General features: G+C 33.2%; 1 protein-coding gene across 2 annotated transcripts; it reads left to right on the top strand.

Moving 5' to 3' along the window:
- Nucleotides 1-813: 813 nt before the first annotated feature.
- On the top strand, nucleotides 814-17644 carry LOC112729279 (derlin-1). 2 transcript variants are annotated; one of them, XM_025779559.3, is made up of 7 exons: nucleotides 814-968; nucleotides 1440-1575; nucleotides 1790-1863; nucleotides 2463-2556; nucleotides 15777-15905; nucleotides 16669-16829; nucleotides 17238-17644. In XM_025779559.3, the coding sequence occupies exons 1-7, from the start codon at nucleotides 952-954 to the stop codon at nucleotides 17473-17475; spliced, it is 849 nt and encodes a 282-aa protein (XP_025635344.1). In that variant the 5' UTR covers nucleotides 814-951; the 3' UTR covers nucleotides 17476-17644. The 2 variants fall into 2 exon arrangements, with proteins under 2 accessions (XP_025635344.1, XP_072065498.1); XM_072209397.1 differs by lacking the exon at nucleotides 15777-15905.
- Nucleotides 17645-18469: the final 825 nt, after the last annotated feature.

Consider the following 18469-nt stretch of genomic DNA (forward strand, 5'->3'; position numbering starts at 1 on the left):
TCATGTATACTTGCATTAGTCAAGGCTGAGTATAATTGGGCTTGCACCAGAATTTTATTTTTGGCCCAATTGTTCCTGCATAGCAAAAATTAATTTATTAACATATGTGAATTAATAATTTTGCTATCTATCAAAGTAATAATGTTTAGTCATCACAAATATTTGCTTAGAGTTTTCCAAACTCATCAGTATTGATAGATCAACGGTTGATTTTGTACCTCTAGAACTTGTACTTGTTCTCCAGATTATCGACATTGTTCTTGTACTGTTGTCATGTAGGACATTTCATTAATTATTTAACTTTGACTTCATGGTGGGTCTACATCAGTTAAATGAAACTTTTTTGTATTCAAATAGAACACTTTAAACCTTAAAAACCAAAACAGAATTACGTCCAAACGTAGATGACCAATTTAATACTTTACCCTTATTTATATTACAAATAATAATTTATCTAAATAAAATTTTTTATAGCTTAAATTTGAGGTATTAATCTAAACAAAACAATATAATTGCCAGTTAAATTCTTGGGAGAATGATTTTATCATCACACCCAAAATTGATAATACCATTTTTCTTTATTTTTTGTGATTTTTCAAATGATCCTTTATCTTTATTATTTTAATATTTACAAATTTTCTATTAAATATAATTTGGGAATAAGACAAGAAAATACTCTCCAAATTCATGCGCAATACGTAAGGAGTTAGAGTCTAATAATCTCCACTAGATAACGACAGTGTGGAGTGTGATCTGGTGCTAAAGCTAGACTTTGACTGGTCGTTACTTCAAAGACTAATTCTTCATCATTTATTGGCTCATACTAGTATTCCACTACTCTTTGGAATTTCCAAAGTTGTGAAATTTTATTTTATATTTTCCTTTCTTTCTTCATCTTATATGTAACTCTACATTCTCTAATTCCCATCATTCCATTCAATTCAATTCAATATGTCTACTCCAGCAGAGTATTCTCTCTTTCTCTATTTTCTCTCCCTCTAAACAGAGATTAGATTTTCATTTGTTGATGCATATTTGCATTTTAATTGTTGTGCTTTTATTGAAACTGTTACTATATATCTTTTTATGCTCAAAATTTCATCATAATCATCTTAATTATGCTCAATTATTTTGCTTCACATCTCCTATATATGCTTGGCAAAAGTGCACTATGTTTTGAGACCGAGCAAGATTTATTTCTTTTTAAGCTTTGTTCCAATGATTTTTCGATTTAAAATCTTCAAACAAATTTTGTAAAAACTCATCAGAGTGTCCTATATTATTTTTCTAAAGTTATACAAATAACTTGTTTATTTTTCTAAATTCTAAAACTTTTGCTATGCTGCCATATAACTTTTTTTTTTAATATTTAATGGATAAATTTCTGCTGCCATATACCATTTTAGAAAAATTAATTTAATTATATGTTGCTATTGCAGTTACTACCGTTCTCTACCACCTGTGAGTAAGACCTATGGAGTGTTATGTTTGATGACCAGTGCTGCATATTATCTGCAATTATATGATGCAAAGAACATAGCACTCTTTTATGGACTTGTATTTAAACGCCTTCAGGTTTGTCATAAAAAATTCATTGATTTATTCTTCTTAGCTTCTATGTTTCGCCAACAACTACCTATTCTTAAAATTCTTGGGACCCGGATTTTCGTTCTAAGGCTAAAATTGAGATCAACTATTTCTAACAATAAAATTCTAGCAAAAGTTCTAATTGTCTCGTAATTTCATTTATTTAATTTACTCACTTATGTTTTGTTTGTCCCTGCTGTAGATTTGGAGGCTTATCACAAATTTCTTCTTTCTTGGACCGTTTTCACTTCCATTTGCAATTCGACTTATAATGATGTAAGTAGCAATGTAATTTTTTATCACATCCCTTATTTTACACTCCATGAGCTATTTCAAAGAGTATTTTTAAAGTATTATTTTTATATTTATAAAAAGTGAACTGATTTAAAATTGAAATATGTATTGCAATTGTTAGATGAAATAAAACTGATCTCACATTAGAGATATGATATTATTTTAATAGAAGATCAATAAAATTTTGTTATTTATATAATTATTTTGATAGAATAATTAAAAATAATATAAATTAAATATTTTTTTATTTGAATTGAAATTCAAATCGAATTGAACCAAATATTAGAATGACAAATATTGCATTTAATTTTAAATTACTATTTATGATAGATAACTTCACAAATATTGATGTAGCATTTTATGAGACCCCAAATGAAATTAAAATAAAAGTTACTATTTGAGTTGTTCTAAATTCTGAGAATCCATACTTTAAAAGTTAAAAGTGGCCAAAATTGTCTCTTTATATCTCCGATTTAATTCTTGATGAAAATATCTATATTAAGTTATTAACTTTGTATAGTAATCTTCAACTTTCCAATAAATTAGAATCATGATTGTTTGAGTATTTAATAATTGAACAGAGCAAAATATGGAGTTTCGTTGGAAAGAGGACCCTTTGATAAACGTACTGCAGACTATGTTTGGATGTTCATATTTGGTGCACTCTCACTTTTGGTATGTAACGCAATTCTTGTTTATTTAAATCAATTTTTACATGTTTACTCCTCTGGTCTGTTGAAAGAGGTAATTTAACTGAGCATAATTTGAACTAAGCCAAACAAGTAGAAACTGAATAAGATATTAGTAATATAAGAATAGTATAACGCTCTAATATTCAAATTCTTATGTTCGATTCATAAATCAATGATAATAAGGTGGTATGACTTTCAAGGTAGATTATAATACATAATTATAAATAATTGAAAAGAAGTATAAATTGAGAAGTTTAAAAAGAGTAAAAATAAAATTGCAAAGTTGTAACACTCACGTATCGACAATTAGAAGATAAAGTGTGAATCGACAACGATACAAAGATAAAGCCATAACAAAGAGTAAGAACAAGACAAAATATAGATATATAACATAAGTAAATAGTCACTAGTCATGACTCGTAAAGTTTAGGCAGGTACAGCATAAAAGTAATTGACAACAATATCTTCTAATCTCTCCTAAAAGATACATAAGGACCTCTATAGACAAGTTTCAAAGGATTAAATACATAGCATAAGTTTTCAAAACAAAAGCGGAGAAAATCTAAGAAAAATATAAATCAGATAATTTCAAAGATCTTCGTCATCTTTCAGATAAACCACAGCTCACTGATGAGCACCTAGACCTGCATCTGAAAAATAAAAGATATATACGGAATGTGAACTCCCAACCCATAGGTTCCCAGTACGGTAAAAGTGCCAAATAAATACAATGCACTATAATATAAATTCACTAAGCATCTTAAACTTCTTACCTCGTCATATCCATCCTAAGTTCTCACTAATCCATAACTTGGCAACTACCATAGGAGATTCTAATTCTAACCAAATATCCTTCATACTTTCACTACCTTCCAACCGAACAATCCAAGAACCGAACCATCCCTCAAGTATTTCAACTCTTATGGAAACACAAATAATACAGACAAGTAATGTACAAGTAAGGCAAGCAAGACAATTAGAAAATAATCATGAAACTTGTATAATTAGGCAAACCAAAGTAATTAGAAAACCCAAACAATTCAAACAGATGCATATAATGTATGTCTATCCTACTGGCTGTGAGCTCACGTGTCGGTTACTTTACTAGAACCCAACACACCCGGTAGCTAACCCGAATATCATCTCTCTGACATGCCTCCACATTCTTGAGATATCGTGCCCATCAAACTCATGGGATATAGTTCTCGTCGCATTTCCTAAGACAAAGTGTTCCCACACTCTTGGGATATAGCGCCCGCCACGCTCTCGGAATATAGTGTCCGTCACACTCATACGATATAGTGCCCGACACACTTTTCAGGGTAAAGTGCTCCTACACTCTTGGGATATAGCGCCCGCCACGCTCTCGGGATATAGTGCCCGTCACACTCATGGGATATAGTGTCCGACATATCTTACAACAGAGAGAAACTCAACATACTCATCATCATCAATCTTAATCAGATTTTCATTATCATATTCATTCATCAATCATTCACATTCATTCATTCAATATCATTATGGCCAAGAATGCATCAATTATATAGCACTTTCTCAATTAATCAATCATAGCCGCAGTCACTGTCTACCAGGGATATATTGCCCAGCATACTCTTGGGATAGAGTGCCCGTCACACTCTCCAATCACACTCATTATTTATCATTATCACCCTTATACCCTCTCTTGTCCGCTCACATTTCATCAATTCATATCTTAATTCAATCTCAAGTTCATCATTTATCATCATCCTCATCATTCACTTCTCATTCAACATTGCGAACACCTCATTACTTAGTTACTCGCTCTACCCACACTTTTCAATTTAAATCCCCCACTCCAAAACCTCTCTTCACCTCTAAGTCACAATCCCTTCCTAGTTCAACCCACATCATTACCATTACCATTCAATTATAGGGTCTTAGAGAGTGAAAATAGAGGTTTAGAAGTTCAAAATTAGGTTTTAAAATATAAAATTCACTTTGCTGAAAGCAAGTAGCTACGCGTACGCGTGGGTGAGTTTTTCCTTGCTCGCGTACGCATGCACCTTGCTTGTGTACACGAGATACCAAACCCGAAAGAGTTGGTCGTTGTAACACCCTAATCATCAAAATATCACGCTTCCGACTGCGCCACTCTGATAGCTCGGGTATTACGACGACTTTTAAAATATTTAGTACTAAAATATGAGCCTGTTTGAAACTTAAACCGAATTTTTTAGAACATACATCTATACTTAATTTACAATTTACAACACACACACACACACACACACACACACACACACACACACACACACACACACACACACACAATTAATTTACAAGCATTACATAATCAATTTCCTATCCTTCTTATAAAAACTTATACAGATAAAGGCCAGGAAAAAAGTAACTAATACAACATAACAAATCATTTGAACAGAAAAGAAATAAAATGGGCTCTTCCGAACTTCGTCGTGTATAACCTGAAAAGAAAAGACCTGTAGGGGAGTGAGAACATCGTCCTCACTGGTTCTCACTATAGGGTTACAGAATGGCTATAATAAGATACGTAAAATAAAACTATTTTTAAAGTATAGTGATCATTGTTCGTCTTATGTTCCTTTTCAAAAACTAAAGATTCACATTCAAAAATCTAAAAATCCTTTTTTTAAAAGCGAACTTGGTTAATTCCTTAAAAGTCAAAACCCTTTTTTCCTTTCTTGTAAAAACTTAAAAGTTTTCCTAAACATTATGAATGACCAACCTGTTCCATGCATAGGTTCATTAAGTCTATGCTGAACCAGTTTGATTTTTCATATAAAGCTAGACCTCAAACAAAAACCAATCACAGCCTCAGGCCCATCGAAAATCAAACACGGCCTCAGGCCCAAACAATTCAATCAACATCCAATCCACCACAATCCAACCAATTTCAGTCACAAACACAAGTAAGGAGGTTCAAACACAATCAAAGCAGTTACATCAAGTATAACAATTAGCAGTTAAACATAATTATTCACATAGGCAAACCACATATACAATAGACAAACCCAATCAATGTCACGTAGATGCAAATGATGCATGTCTGTCCTACTAGTCATGAGCTCACACGTCGGTTATGTTGCCAAATCCGACTCGGATAAGCGGGATTAGACTACCATCCTTATCCGTAGGTTCCATAAACAAGTGGGATTAAACTACCATCCTTGCCTGGAACACGCAAGCGGGATTAAACTACCGTCCTTGCCTCCACAGTAAGCGGGATTAAACCACCATCCTTACTGGGCACACAAAACAATATGCAAGCGAGATCATACTACCATCCTTGCTAACAATTCATCAATATGTGAGCGGGATAAAATCACCGTCCTCACTGCAGGCAGGATAAAACCACTATCCCTGCACAATGGTTTATGCACTGAGCAAGCAGGACTATACCACCATCCTTGCCAGGCCAGAAACCCTCATCATGTTCTCAGTAATATCCACAATCAATTAGGCTTAAAATCTTATTTCAAAAAAAATATTCTTGACCTATTTACTTTCAATAATAAACATACTCAAGGGCCACTTTTCCTCAATTCAATTTCCTTTCAAAACAGAGCCACTTTCCACAATATTTGTCCAAAACTTCCAAACGACTTCAAAAACCAAGCCAAATTTAAATTCTCTTCTAAAAACTTAAAATCATTCATTCTAAATCAGATTTTGGTCATAAAATTCCTCAACAAATTCTCAAGACTTTAGGGGAGACTAACCTAACTCATTTTCTTAAATTCATTGAAAACCTCTAAAACCTTAGCTTCTTGATTTGAATAAAGAAAAGAGAATTTAAACCAAAACCAAGTCATGTATCCAAATATTCTAAACCAATTTCAAAACTAGCTTACTTAAACCAAAACCAATTTATTTAAACCGAAACCAATTTCAATTTTATTCTTAAAGCTGAAGCGTTTCCAAAGGCTCAGAAATTGTTTTAGTTTTGCTAAATCAAAAGGGTTAAGTATGATTTTGCCCCCAACGTAGAGGCCAAAAATCGATTTCATTTCCAACCTTTTTTCGCCTTTTTACCAATTTTATTTTTTTTATTACAAAATTATCCTTCATTAAAAAATTATAAAATAAAATAAAATAATAAAATAAAATAAAGAAAGGCATCAGAGGGAGAAAGAGAATCGGGGGAGGGGGAGCGAGAAAGAGAAGGGGGGAAGAAAGAGAATCCGGGGGAGAGGGGAGGGAAGGCTGTACCGCCGCACCGCCGCCTGTGATCGAAAGGAAAAACAGAGAGCAAGAGAGGAGAAAGCTAAGGGAGAAGAGAGAGATTGGAAGGGAGAAAGCTAAGGGCCACCGTCGCTGCTCTTCGCCGTCGCCGCCACCGCTCCTGCTCCTCGCCACTAGCACTGCTACCCACGTCCTTGCCGCTGCTCCACGACCCTCACCGCCCACCGCTTCTTCTCCTTCTTCTTCTTCTGTGAACTAGATTTTTTGTAAAATTTGTTGTGGAATATCTGAATTTTTTGCTTGGTGATTCTGAATTTGTTGTGAAATATCTGAATTTGTTATGAAATTTGTTATCTTCTTCTGTGAACTAAATTTCTTGTGGAACTTCTGAATTTTTTGTGAAATTTGTTGTGGAATATCTGAATTTTTTGCTTGGTGATTCTAAATTTGTTGTGGAATATCTGAATTTGTTATGACTTTGCTGTGGAATATCTGAATGTCATACTCTATTAATGAATCTCTGCTTTTGATTTGGTTTGAATTTGGAATATTGTTGCTGCTGAATTTGTTGATTATTGTTCAAAGTGTATGTTGCTTGAATTTCTTTAAATATTTTGGTCTATTTATCACAATCTGAAGAATCTGAAGAAGATGAAGAAGCAGAGCATAATCTGAAGAAGATGAAGAAGCAGAGCAAGAGAGGAGATGTCGAAATTGTGATAGAGGGTAGGGGTATAAATGTCCGAAGGACGATTTTAAAATTATGCTAAACCTTAGGGACCATGCATTTTGTAGCGAAAAAAAGGCCGGGGACGAAATCGATTTTTGGCCTCTACGTTGGGGACCAAAATCATACTTTACCCAAATCAAAATTTCAAAAAATACTTCAAACTTTTCCTAAAACATCGTAAAGTGAAATTAGTCAATCGAAATTTAAGTTTATTTTAAATCCACTAAAACTCCTCCAAATCTGCTTAAATAAATCACATTCAAAACATAATAATTTTCTTAATAAAATAAGTTCAAGCATATTCATTTATCAATAATTAAATTCAAAGTATCATTCATTATTTTTAAAATAATGTTTCAAACAAAGTCTCAAATTTTATAAAAATTTCTGCAATACCTCCCCTAAAACTTGGACTTTGCCACCCTTTTCAGGTCCCAACCAAACCAATCCTCAACCCTTTCCAATGAATTCAAGACCAAATCAGTTTCCAATAAAATAAAACTCAGACTTTCAAATATTAAAATCATTTCAAATCAAACCAATCGAAAATCTCCAATTTAGCAAAATCAGACATTCAATCAAACAGACAACTATATTCATCCAAGAAAAATCAAACAATTCATAAGACTTACATAATCACCAGAAATGCATTTCATACATCATATCAATTTATTACAATTCCAATTTAAAATAAATTAGTTTCTAGAAAAAACTACCTCAATTGTGATTTAACCATTGGTGCACGAAATTGTGATCATCAACAATGGCGCCAAAGGACTTGGAGCTCTCAAATGTGAATCACACTTTGTCACAATTCCGCACAACTAACCAGCAAGTGCACTGAGTCGTCCAAGTAATAAACCTTACGTGAGTAAGGGTCGATTCCACGGAGACTGTCGGCTTGAAGCAAGCTATGGTCACCTTGTAAATCTCAGTCAGGCGAATTCAGATGGTGATGGAGAATTGATAATTAAAAAATAAATAAAACATAAAATAAAGATAGAGATACTTATGTAATTCTTTGGTTGGAATTTCAGATAAGCGTATGAAGTTGCTTTGTTCCTTCTGAACCTCTGCTTTTCTATTGCCGTCTTCCAATCATTCATACTCCTTTCCATGGCAAGCTTTATGTTGGGCATCACCGTTGTCAATGGCTACTTCCCGTCCTCTCAGTGAAAACATTCCAAATGCGCTGTCACCGCACGGCTAATCATCTGTCGGTTCTCGATCATGCTGGAATAGGATCCATTGATCCTTTTGCTTCTGTCACACGCCCAACAATCGCGAGTTTGAAGCTCATCACAGCCATCCCTTCCCAGATCCTACTCAGAATACCACAAACAAGGTTTAGACATTCTAGATCTCAGGAATGGCTGCCAATAATTCTAACCTATACCACGAAGGTTCCAATCTTAGATTAGAAACCCAAGAGATACACATTCAAGCTTGTTTGCATGTAGAACGGAAGTGGTTGTCAGTCACGCGTTCATAGGTGAGAATGGTGATGAGTGTCACATAATCATCACATTCATCATGTTCTTGGGTGCAAATAAATATCTTGGAGAAGAAATAGACTTGAGTTGAATAGAAAAACAATAGTACTTGTATTAATTCATGAAGAATAGCAGAGCTCCACACCTTAATCTATGATGTGTAGAAACTCCACCATTGAAAATATAAAAGTGATAATGGTGTAAGCATGGCCGAATGTCCAGCCTCCAAGGTCTAGGGACTAGACATCCAAAGATCTCTCCCTAAATACAATAGCAAAAGGTCATATTTATAGAAAACTAGTAGCCTAGGGTTACAGAAATAGGTAATTAATGCAGAAATCTTCTTCTGGGCCCACTTGGTGTGTGCTTGGGCTGAGCATTGAAGCTTTCATGTGTAGAGACTTTTCTTGGAGTTAAACGCCAGCTTTTGTGCCAGTTTGGGCGTTTAACTCCAGCTTTTGTGCCAGTTCCGGCGTTAAACGCCAGAATTCTTGAGCTGACTTGGAACGCCTGTTTGGGCCATCAAATCTCGGGCAAATTATGGACTATTATATATTGCTGGAAAGCCCAGGATGTCTACTTTCCAACGCAATTTAGAACGCGCCAATTGGGCTTCTGCAGCTCCAGAAAATTTACTTCGAATGCAGGGAGGTCAGAATCCAATAGCATCTGCAGTCCTTTTTCAGCCTCTGAATCAGATTTTTACTCAGGTCCCTCAATTTCAGCCAGAAAATATCTGAAATCATAGAAAAATATACAAACTCATAGTAAAGTCCAGAAATGTGATTTTTAATTAAAAACTAATAAAAATATAATAAAAACTAATTAAAATATACTAAAAACATACTAAAAACAATGCCAAAAAGCGTATAAATTATCCGCTCATCACAACACCAAACTTAAATTATTGCTTGTCCCCAAGCAACTGAAAATCATATAGGATAAAAAGAATAGAATATACAATGAATTCCAAAAACATCTATGAAGATCAGTATTAATTAGATGAGCAGGGCTTTTAGCTTTTTTGCTTCTGAACAGTTTTGGCATCTCACTTTATTCTTTGAAGTTCAGAATGATTGGCATCTATAGGAACTCAGAATTCAGATAGTGTTATTGATTCTCCTAGTTAAGTATGTTGATTCTTGAACACAGCTACTTTATAAGTCTTGGCCGTGACCCTAAGCATTTTGTTTTCCAGTATTACCACCGGATACATAAATGCCACAGACACATGACTAGGTGAACCTTTTCAGATTGTGACTCAGCTTTGCTAAAGTCCCTAGTGAGAGGTGTCCAGGATGTCTACTTTCCAACGCAATTAAGGGCGCGCCAATTGCGCTTTTGTAGCTCCAGAAAATCCACTTCGAATGCAGGGAGGTCAGAATCCAACAGCATCTGCAGTCCTTTTTCAGCCTCTGAATCAGATTTTTGCTCAGGTCCCTCAATTTCAGCCAGAAAATACCTGAAATCACAGAAAAACACACAAACTCATAGTAAAATCCAGAAATGTGATTTTTAATTAAAAACTAATAAAAATATAATAAAAACTAATTAAAATATACTAAAAATATACTAAAAACAATGCCAAAAAGCGTATAAATTATCCGCTCATCAACCATGCGACAGAAACTCTTTTTCTCACGGCCCGCAACAACACAGCCTCAACCACAGTTCCTTACTACTTCCGCAACAACAGGCGCAACTTTAAATGTGATATGAAATAATCAAAACTCACCCCTAAAGTAATAACGCCACAAATTCCTCAATAACATAAAGCAGAAAAGTGACTAAACTAGTTTTTGGAGTAAAGCAACTTATTGAAATCGAGGCTAAGTGGGGGGAACGAAACCGCAGCAGCTCCGACGAGCTTTAGCAGCAATCAGAACTTCGATGATGGCGGCTGTAACAACATGCAACGACAATAAAGCTCCCGGAATTTCAGAATGATGTAAACCAAACTCAAAACCCTTACTGACAACGTTTCCGATAACAGCAGCGGTGCTCTCTAGCGGCGGAACCGGCGGTAACCCCGACGGCAGCGCTGACAATGATGGCTCCCTCCGGTGACTACCCGACAACGCCGACGGCGAGGAAGCCACAGCAGCGGCGGCAGCAAGCTCCTCTCCCGCGGGCTCCTTCTCTCTCCTGCGTTTGGCTCGGCGGTGACGGAGGTATCTTCCCCTTCTTCTGCCCGCGATCATTCTCAACAGTGGTGGAAACCGGCGACGACAGGAACGACGCGGCTGACGGCGGTGGCTTCATGGACAACAACGCGACTGGGCGGCGCAACTCCCTCTCCTCGCGGTTATGGCGGCGGCAGCAGCGAGGCCTTCTCTTCTCCCTTGGACGGCAATGCAGCACGGCGGCGAGGAGCTAGCGCGATGGCAAGGCGCGGTTAGCCGCGCGAGCTCCTCCTTCCCCGGCGCTCTCTTCCTCTCTCTCGGATTTCCCTCTCCTTCCTTCCCTTTTCTTCTTTCTTTCCTTTTCTTCTTTCCTCTCTTTCTAAGTTATTGCTGTGTTATTGTTTGTGTGTTTAGTGGGTTTGTGCGTGTGTGACCGTGAGTGAGGAGGGTGAGAGAGTGATTGTCACGTGTGAGGGGTGGTGGTGTTCTTTAGTTAGGGTTTGGGGTAGATTAGAAAATTTTAATAAAGATAAGGGTAATAATATAATTTTATAAAATAAATAAAAAGATAAAATAATAATTTAAAACTAACTTAGATGTAAAGTATCCATCTTTGAAAATACCTTTTAATTACCAATCTGTAAATTATTTTCAATTAAATACCAATTTAATAAAAATTGGAGATAAGAAAATTAATTCTTCTTTATTTATAAAATAAGGTTAAAAATCTAAATATTTAAAATTAAGGCATATAAAATATCCTCTATTTTTCAATTATAAGAACTCTAAATAATAAATAAGAATTTATTCAACTTTTATATAAAAATCTCTAAAATATAGTCTGAAATAAATATAATATATCATAAATAATTTATTAATAACTTTTCAAAATTCGGGGTCTTACCGTCGCGTTGCGTACGAGGCTCGCGTACGCGAGTTATGCAGAATAGGTAAAAAGCTGTTAAGTCCATAAATTCAGTTTTATGCACCTAACTTCCGATGTCCATAACTTTTTCTACAAAACTCTGAATTCCACAAAATGTATACCGTTTTAAAGCTTTCGAAATTATCTTTAATTTGAAATAGATTTCCTTCAATTCCAAAATCTGAGGCTCAAGTTATAGATTGCCGAAGTTCATTAAAAACCAAGTTTTACCCAAAAGTTCAAAACCTTTATCTTCCAACATTTTATTCTCACACCAAAGTTTCCCAACCTAAAACAACTCAATTTCCAACCAAAATCTTTCCATACCCATATCACCCCTCTCTCTACATATCAGTACCAAATTCTATCAATTTCAATCCAACAAATTCACAATTAACCAACATTATTCATAAATTAACAATCAATTATTATTGTTATTCATAATCATTATCAAAATTTATCAATCATCAACCATCACTTACCTTCCCTGCCTCTTTTTGGCCTCCGGCCCAAATTCACAGCCTTCGACCTAATATTTCATCAAATCAATTTACATAAACTCATAACTATATAATTCACTATCCAATACCAATTTCAATCAACACAACAACAATGCATCATCCAAAACATCAATTTTCATATCATATCTTCTCCACATAGCAACTCTATGTCCAAATACTAAATTCAAACTTAATCCTAGGGGCATCTAACCTAGGAATTCATTTCACACCACACGGTACTTAAATAAAACTTAAACTGTACCTTAGCCGATTCTACGTTAAACTCAAAGACACCTCAAGGTCAACGTTTCTCAAGAGTCCACAATTCCAAAGCCTCTCCGAACCGAATATCAGCCACCAAGGTCCAACAATCAAGCTCCCAACATCATAAATGTACTCTAAATCAATAATATTCCATCTAATCCTACAATATATTACTATAATCAACATTCAAGCTTGCTAATTCACAAATCAACAATGACTTGAGATTCTTACTTTATTTATGCATCAATTGAGCAAGATCCACTAACTTTCTCCAGTTAATTTGGCCTTAGAACATCAAAACAACTAAAACACTCAACACCCACTCATCAAATTTTCGAATGGGAGTGAGACTGAGAATAGAAAATTCTGAGACGAATGCGTGGCCACTGACAGAATTAGAGTCCCAGATTGAAAGTTATGGCAGAATGAAATTGGAGTCAAGGGTTTGCTCTTCTCCTTCTTCCCCTCACTATGTTTCAGTGTGTTTCCCCCTTTGTTTGGGGAAGAAGGGCTGATGTCCTTCATTTAAGTAGAGTTGGGCTGGGTCATGGACCCAATACAAGTCTGGTTTGTCCAATTTGACCCGTTCAACCTAATTTTGAGACAAAACCTTTAAAATTAGTATCAAAATTCTTATTTTAATCAGTTCTATCTCATTAAATTATAAAATTTTATTTTTTAATTTTTTTAAATAATAATTAATTAATTTATTAATTATTTACTAATTTTGTGAATTTTACAAATAGCATAATAAGGTTCATGTGAGTGTGATGTGGTGACTTATCATCTGAGTTTTCAAATAAGTAGATGTTTGCAGCGAAAATATAAATCATCACATTCAGGAATAGATACCATAATATAAATAATTAATAATGTGTGATTGATTAAGATTTTAAGTTCCTTCGGGCTTCATCTCTTAACTAATGGTTTAGACTTTAGAGTTTGGTATTGTGGAACAAAAACAAATTTCGGTGGGAGACTTCTATCCCTTTTAAGAGACTTCAACTAAGTTAGGCATCGAATTTTTAGTAATAAGGCTTGAATGTTAGTAGTTCAATCCAGTCCAAACATACGTAGATATACATATGCAGGGATCTTATGAGAATAAGACTTTTATATGAGACTGTAAGGAGTAGTACTACACATACAAGTCATTTGAGTTTATAAGTCATATAAATTGGGCCAAACTCTTAACGGTTTTTATCGCATACTTCGCATTCCTCCTCCTCCTCCTCTTCCTTCTTCTTCTCCTTCTTCTTTGTGTTTCTCCTCATTTTTTTTCGCGTATTTCATCTTCATTGATTTTTTTATTACTGTTATTGTTGCTGCATTTTTTCCTCTTTCTCTTTCTATTGATTTTGCAACATTATGTATTTTTTTTCTTTGTTTGATTTTTTCTCCCAAGAAAAATTATAAGAAAACGAAATAAGAAGATAAGGAAGAAGAAGCAGTAGAAGATGAGGAGGAGGAAGAGGAAGAGTTTTGAATTATACAGAACTTATCAGAATAAAAATATACCCAAAATTCTTAAAAATACACCCAAATATCTTCGTGTTATACCCAAATTTGTTGTAAATACAGTAAAATGTTTCCTCCAATGCTGCATTTTTTTCATTATTTTTTCCTTATTTCTTTCTTTCTTTTAGTTAAATGAATGTAAGTCCATCATCTTCCAAGTAATTTTGCAGCATTATGTGTTTTTTCTTCTTCTTTGTTTGATTTTTTTTGTTTTTATTCTTGTTAAGAGAATAAAACAAGAAGAAACTTGAGAAGGTAAAACAAAAAGGAAAAGATGAATAAGAAACAAAGAAGAAGAAGATAGTGATGATGATGAAAAAAAAAGAAGCAGTAGAGGAAGAGGAAGAGTTTTGAATTATGCAGAACTTATCAGAATAAAAATACACCAAAAAATTCTTAAAATACACCCAAATATCTTCATGTTACACCCAAATATCTTCGTGTTACACCCAAATTTACTGCAACTACAGAAAAATATTTTTTTTACTGCAGAACGTTTACATTATATTCAATTCAAACCATCAACCATGAAACATTATTCACCTACAATTTTTACATTATATTCAATTCAAATCATCAACGATGAAACATTATTCACCTATAGAATCATAAATTACTAACGAAAAAAATTAACTAGAAGAAATTTCAATGAAAAAAGAAGGAGGAAGAGGAGGAGGAAGAGGAAGTAGTGGTGTTGGTGACGACGATAAGGAAGAAGACGAAAAGGAAGAGGAAGAGGAAGAGGAACGTGCAATAAGAAGAAGAAGAAAAAGAACGTGCAATAACGCATCGAAGCGCGTAAATATAAATCACTTGTAAAGACTTATATGAAAAATCTCATTCTCATACAATACATCTCCGACATATACATATACATATATAATTAATTAATATAAATGAATTATTATATTGATTGTTAGCCAAAGTCTTCTCTACTATTGCGTTATTTTTCCAAGTTTCTTTTTAAACAATAGTTCTTCTTGTGTCTATTTTACTGCACATGCTTTCATAACTTCACCACTAATTCCAATTCATACCCATATATAGTTCTAATTACATTCAGAAATCCTTCACACGGCACCCAAAATCTATATTCACAGTAGTGAAATCCATACCTTGCTACCTTAATGCTTTCATTGAACGTTAATTGGACTTAATCCATTAATATTCATTATACTAATTTTTCCCTTTAATAATTCAGTTATACTCATTACACTTGTTTCTTTAGATTAACAGGCCAACGAATGATTATTGTTTAGTCGTGAACCAAAATGTACATGACTGCAGTTTTTTGTTTTAGTAAAACCTATTAAATTATAATTCAATTAAGAAAAATTCAATGATTTAGTGAACGAATTAAACATTTTTTTTTATCTAGAACATTCTATTAGGCATGTAGAGAAAACATGTTATGGTTTTGATTGATCCATGCATCCTCATGTATTAGGTGATCACTTTTGTGCCATTTTTCCGGGTTCGATTCTTGGGAGTTTCTCTAGTTTACATGATCACTTACGTTTGGAGCCGCGAGTTTCCAAATGCGAGAATCAGTATTTATGGTGTTGTATCATTGAAGGTACATTAAATTTTTAATGATCTTAGCTTTTAGTTAATGATGCTGCTGCTGCTTTATTATGTCAGTCATCAGTATGAATTCTCTCGATTATTAAAAAAAAATTAAGGGAGTAAAATATGATTTTTAACTCTTCGTTGTACTTTCTCTCATGTTTTTTTGTTAATTTCACTTATAAAATTAATAGTAAAAGATCTTATTTTATTTTCTCAAATATTAAAAAAAATTGAAAAGATCTATTCCCGTCATTCATCACAAAAACACATTTGTCAAATTGTTGGCTTATAACCAACAAAGTGAAATGATTTATTAGTACTAACGCAACAAGTTCTTTTTAATTAAGTCTCATTTTTTCAACTTTTTTCTTTGTTCTCTTCCATATGTTTTGCTTTTCATTTCTTTTTCTTTTCTTTCTTTTTTCTTTTGCTTCTTCCACCTCCTATTAAGGATCGCAATAAGATAGATAGGATCAGATTTTGACACTACTTAACCTTGTCCTGTCTTATCCTACACTATACCTTTGTTTCTGTTTCGATTAATAAAATCTATTGGACAATATCAAACATCCGAGATCATCTTGATTCCTGAAGAATTTTAGCTCGGGCATTTTGATTTCCCAACAAATTTTTACTTGAAAGTGTGTTTTGATACATTAATATTTTAATATATTCAAAAATTGAAAGAGAGAAATAATTTAAAAACGATGGAGTACAATTCATAATCTATAGTAACTATCGGACTTTTGTTAATCTTTATTGATGTGCAGGGTTTCTACCTTCCATGGGCTCTACTAGCTCTAGATTTAATATTTGGAAGTCCTATAAAACCAAATATTTTAGGGATGCTTGCAGGACACCTATATTACTTCTTATCAGTACTTCATCCTCTTGCTGGTGGGAAAATCAAGTTCAAAACTCCTCTCTGGGTGTATCCATTATTTTTTAAGTAAATTATTAGTTTAACTTTCAAAAAATTATGTTGCTGATCATTTAATTTAGAATAAATGTCTCTTTCAATCTCAAACTATTTATTTAAAGGATAAAGTATTCTTTTATAATTCAAAATTATTTTTCAACCATTCAAGTAATAGCCTAAATGATCTTGTAAACACTGACCTGCTGATGTGTCTAAAGTCGCTTAAACCAATTATTTGGATGGTTGACAATCGATGAAGAATTTTCAAATTATAAAAAAACATTTTGTCTTTTGGACAAATAATCAGAGACAAAAAAGATATTTACTCTTTAATTTAGTTTCAAAACATATATATGCCCTCCCTAAAATACATAACATTTGATCACGCTTCTTATAATACTTAACTAAGTACCAAATCAGACACAAAATAGTGGCATATTGGGGAGAGGGTACCCAAGTGAATGCACCAGTGCAATCTAATCCATCAGCTGGAATTGTATTCAGAGGAAGAAGTCACCGACTTGGGGGGTCTCAGGCAACAAGTAACACTAAAGGGAATGATAATAACAATAATGCTTCCTCTTCTCAGCAACAAAATCATGATAAGGGAGATAATGGGATTGCCTTTCGTGGTAGAAGTTATCGCTTGAATGAATGAGTTTGGCTACATATGATTTGTTTATAACTTCTCGTTTATTTGCAAAGGAATGTTATATACATAACAATTATGTATATCTTTTTTATATTATGTATCTTGTACCTTTTAAAATTTAAAGTAAATGATAAATAGTACGTAAAATAATGAAGGTTTCAAGTGGGATGAAAAAGGAATTGAATGATAGAACCACTTTTGAAGTTATTTTTGCAGAAAAATAGATTATTGAGAGATTATTTTTGTTTTCGTCTCGTTTTGCGGTAGGAGACAAAACAAAATTAAAAGTTACAAATTTTAGAGAAAAAAAAGAGTAATACCACCATATATCTTGATTCGACCATAAAGTGTAATGTAACCTACATTATTCAGTCTTCATAACAACAATGGTAGAATTTTTATTATAATCAAAATAAATCACAGTTACCAATTTTAAGATACTCACACTCTTGTAATACCCTAAGTTAACTCAAACTTAATTCAACACCTAAGTATTAACTATTAATAGAATTTAGATAAAAAGAACCAACTGTACTCAACCTATACACCTTTGAATACAACTTTCACACAAAATAAACTAGCGGCTCAACGCTTTTTTATTCTTTTTAAAAAATTAATTTTATTTTTTGTTAATATATTATTCATTTTTTAAATTTATTAGATAAGTATTTTTTGTTTTAATATTAACATGACTTTATTTATATTATATTTTATTAAAATTAAAGTTACTATAAAAAGATTTTTAAAATGTTAAATTATAAAAGCACATAATAAAGAAGTATATATATTGTCAGAAATAATATAGTTCAAAAAATAATGATAATAATATTTAGAAACATTATTTACAAATTTAACTATTTGTAATTATTATTAAGTTTAATTATTTATTTTTAATAGTATTTAATTTAAAACCGAGATAAAAAATTATATTTAAAACACACTCTATCTTCATGCATAATTTTAATTGATAAAAAATATTTTATTTTTTTTAATTTTATAT

This window comes from Arachis hypogaea, chromosome 12, assembly GCF_003086295.3.
Source record: "Arachis hypogaea cultivar Tifrunner chromosome 12, arahy.Tifrunner.gnm2.J5K5, whole genome shotgun sequence".
NCBI classification, from domain to species: Eukaryota; Viridiplantae; Streptophyta; class Magnoliopsida; order Fabales; family Fabaceae; genus Arachis; species Arachis hypogaea.

Excerpts from the sequence above, each read along its gene's own strand:
- LOC112729279 (XM_025779559.3), top strand. Across the intron at positions 1,864-2,462 it reads GCAATTCGACTTATAATGAT|AGCAAAATATGGAGTTTCGT; the intron begins GTAAGTAGCAAT and ends ATAATTGAACAG. Across the intron at positions 16,830-17,237 it reads TTCAAAACTCCTCTCTGGGT|ACACAAAATAGTGGCATATT; the intron begins GTATCCATTATT and ends GTACCAAATCAG.